Source organism: Eimeria tenella, genomic scaffold, assembly GCF_000499545.2.
Source record: "Eimeria tenella Houghton genomic scaffold, Eth_scaff2857, whole genome shotgun sequence".
In the NCBI taxonomy this organism is placed as follows: domain Eukaryota; phylum Apicomplexa; class Conoidasida; order Eucoccidiorida; family Eimeriidae; genus Eimeria; species Eimeria tenella.
The window spans coordinates 913-1,545 of NW_013542733.1; the positions used below are offsets into that span (position 1 = coordinate 913).

At 59.9% G+C, this 633-nt stretch overlaps 1 protein-coding gene across 1 annotated transcript in view; it reads right to left on the reverse strand.

Moving 5' to 3' along the window:
* ETH_00042860 (uncharacterized protein) overlaps positions 1–266 on the reverse strand; it is a gene marked incomplete at both ends in the record, with an annotated part of 435 nt that extends 169 nt beyond the window's left edge. Inside the window, one exon of the mRNA XM_013375528.1 lies at positions 1–266. Coding sequence (XP_013230982.1) covers positions 1–266 — 266 coding nt within the window.
* Between the last annotated feature and the right edge of the window lie 367 nt (positions 267–633).

Here is a 633-nt window from a genome sequence, read left to right on the forward strand (position 1 = left end):
CTCCTGCTGCTGCAGCTGCAGCTTCTGCTGCTGCAGCTGAGCTTCTGCTGCTTCAGCTGCAGCTTCTGCTGCTGCAGCTGCAGCTTCCGCTGCTGCAGCTGCAGCTTCTGCTGCTCCAGCGGCAGCTTCAGCAGCTTCTGCTGCTGCAGCTTCTGCTGCCTGCGTTTCTGGTGCTGCAGCTGCAGCTTCTGCCGCTGATGCTTCTCCTGCTTCAGCTGCAGCTTCTGCTGCTGCAGCTGCAGCTTCTCCTGCTTCAGCTGCAGCTTCTGCTGCTGCAGCTACAGCTTCTGCAGCTGCAACTTCTGCTGCTGCAGCTGCAGCTTCAGCTGCTGCAGCCGAGCTTCTGCTCCTTCAGCTGCAGCTTTTGCTGCTGCAGCTTCTGCTGCTGCACCTTCTGGTGCTGCAGCTTCTGTTGCTGCAGCTTCTGCTGCTGGTGCTTCTGCTGCTGCAGCTTCTGCTGCTGCACCTTCTGCTGCTGATGCTTCTGCTGCTGCACCTTCTGCTGCAGATTCTGCTGGTCCAGCTTCTGCTGGTCCAGCTTCTGCTGCTCCAGCTGCAGCTGCAGCTTCTCCTGCTGATGCTTCTGCTGCAGCTGCAGCAGCTTCTGCTGCTGCAGCTGCAGCTTCTGCTGCC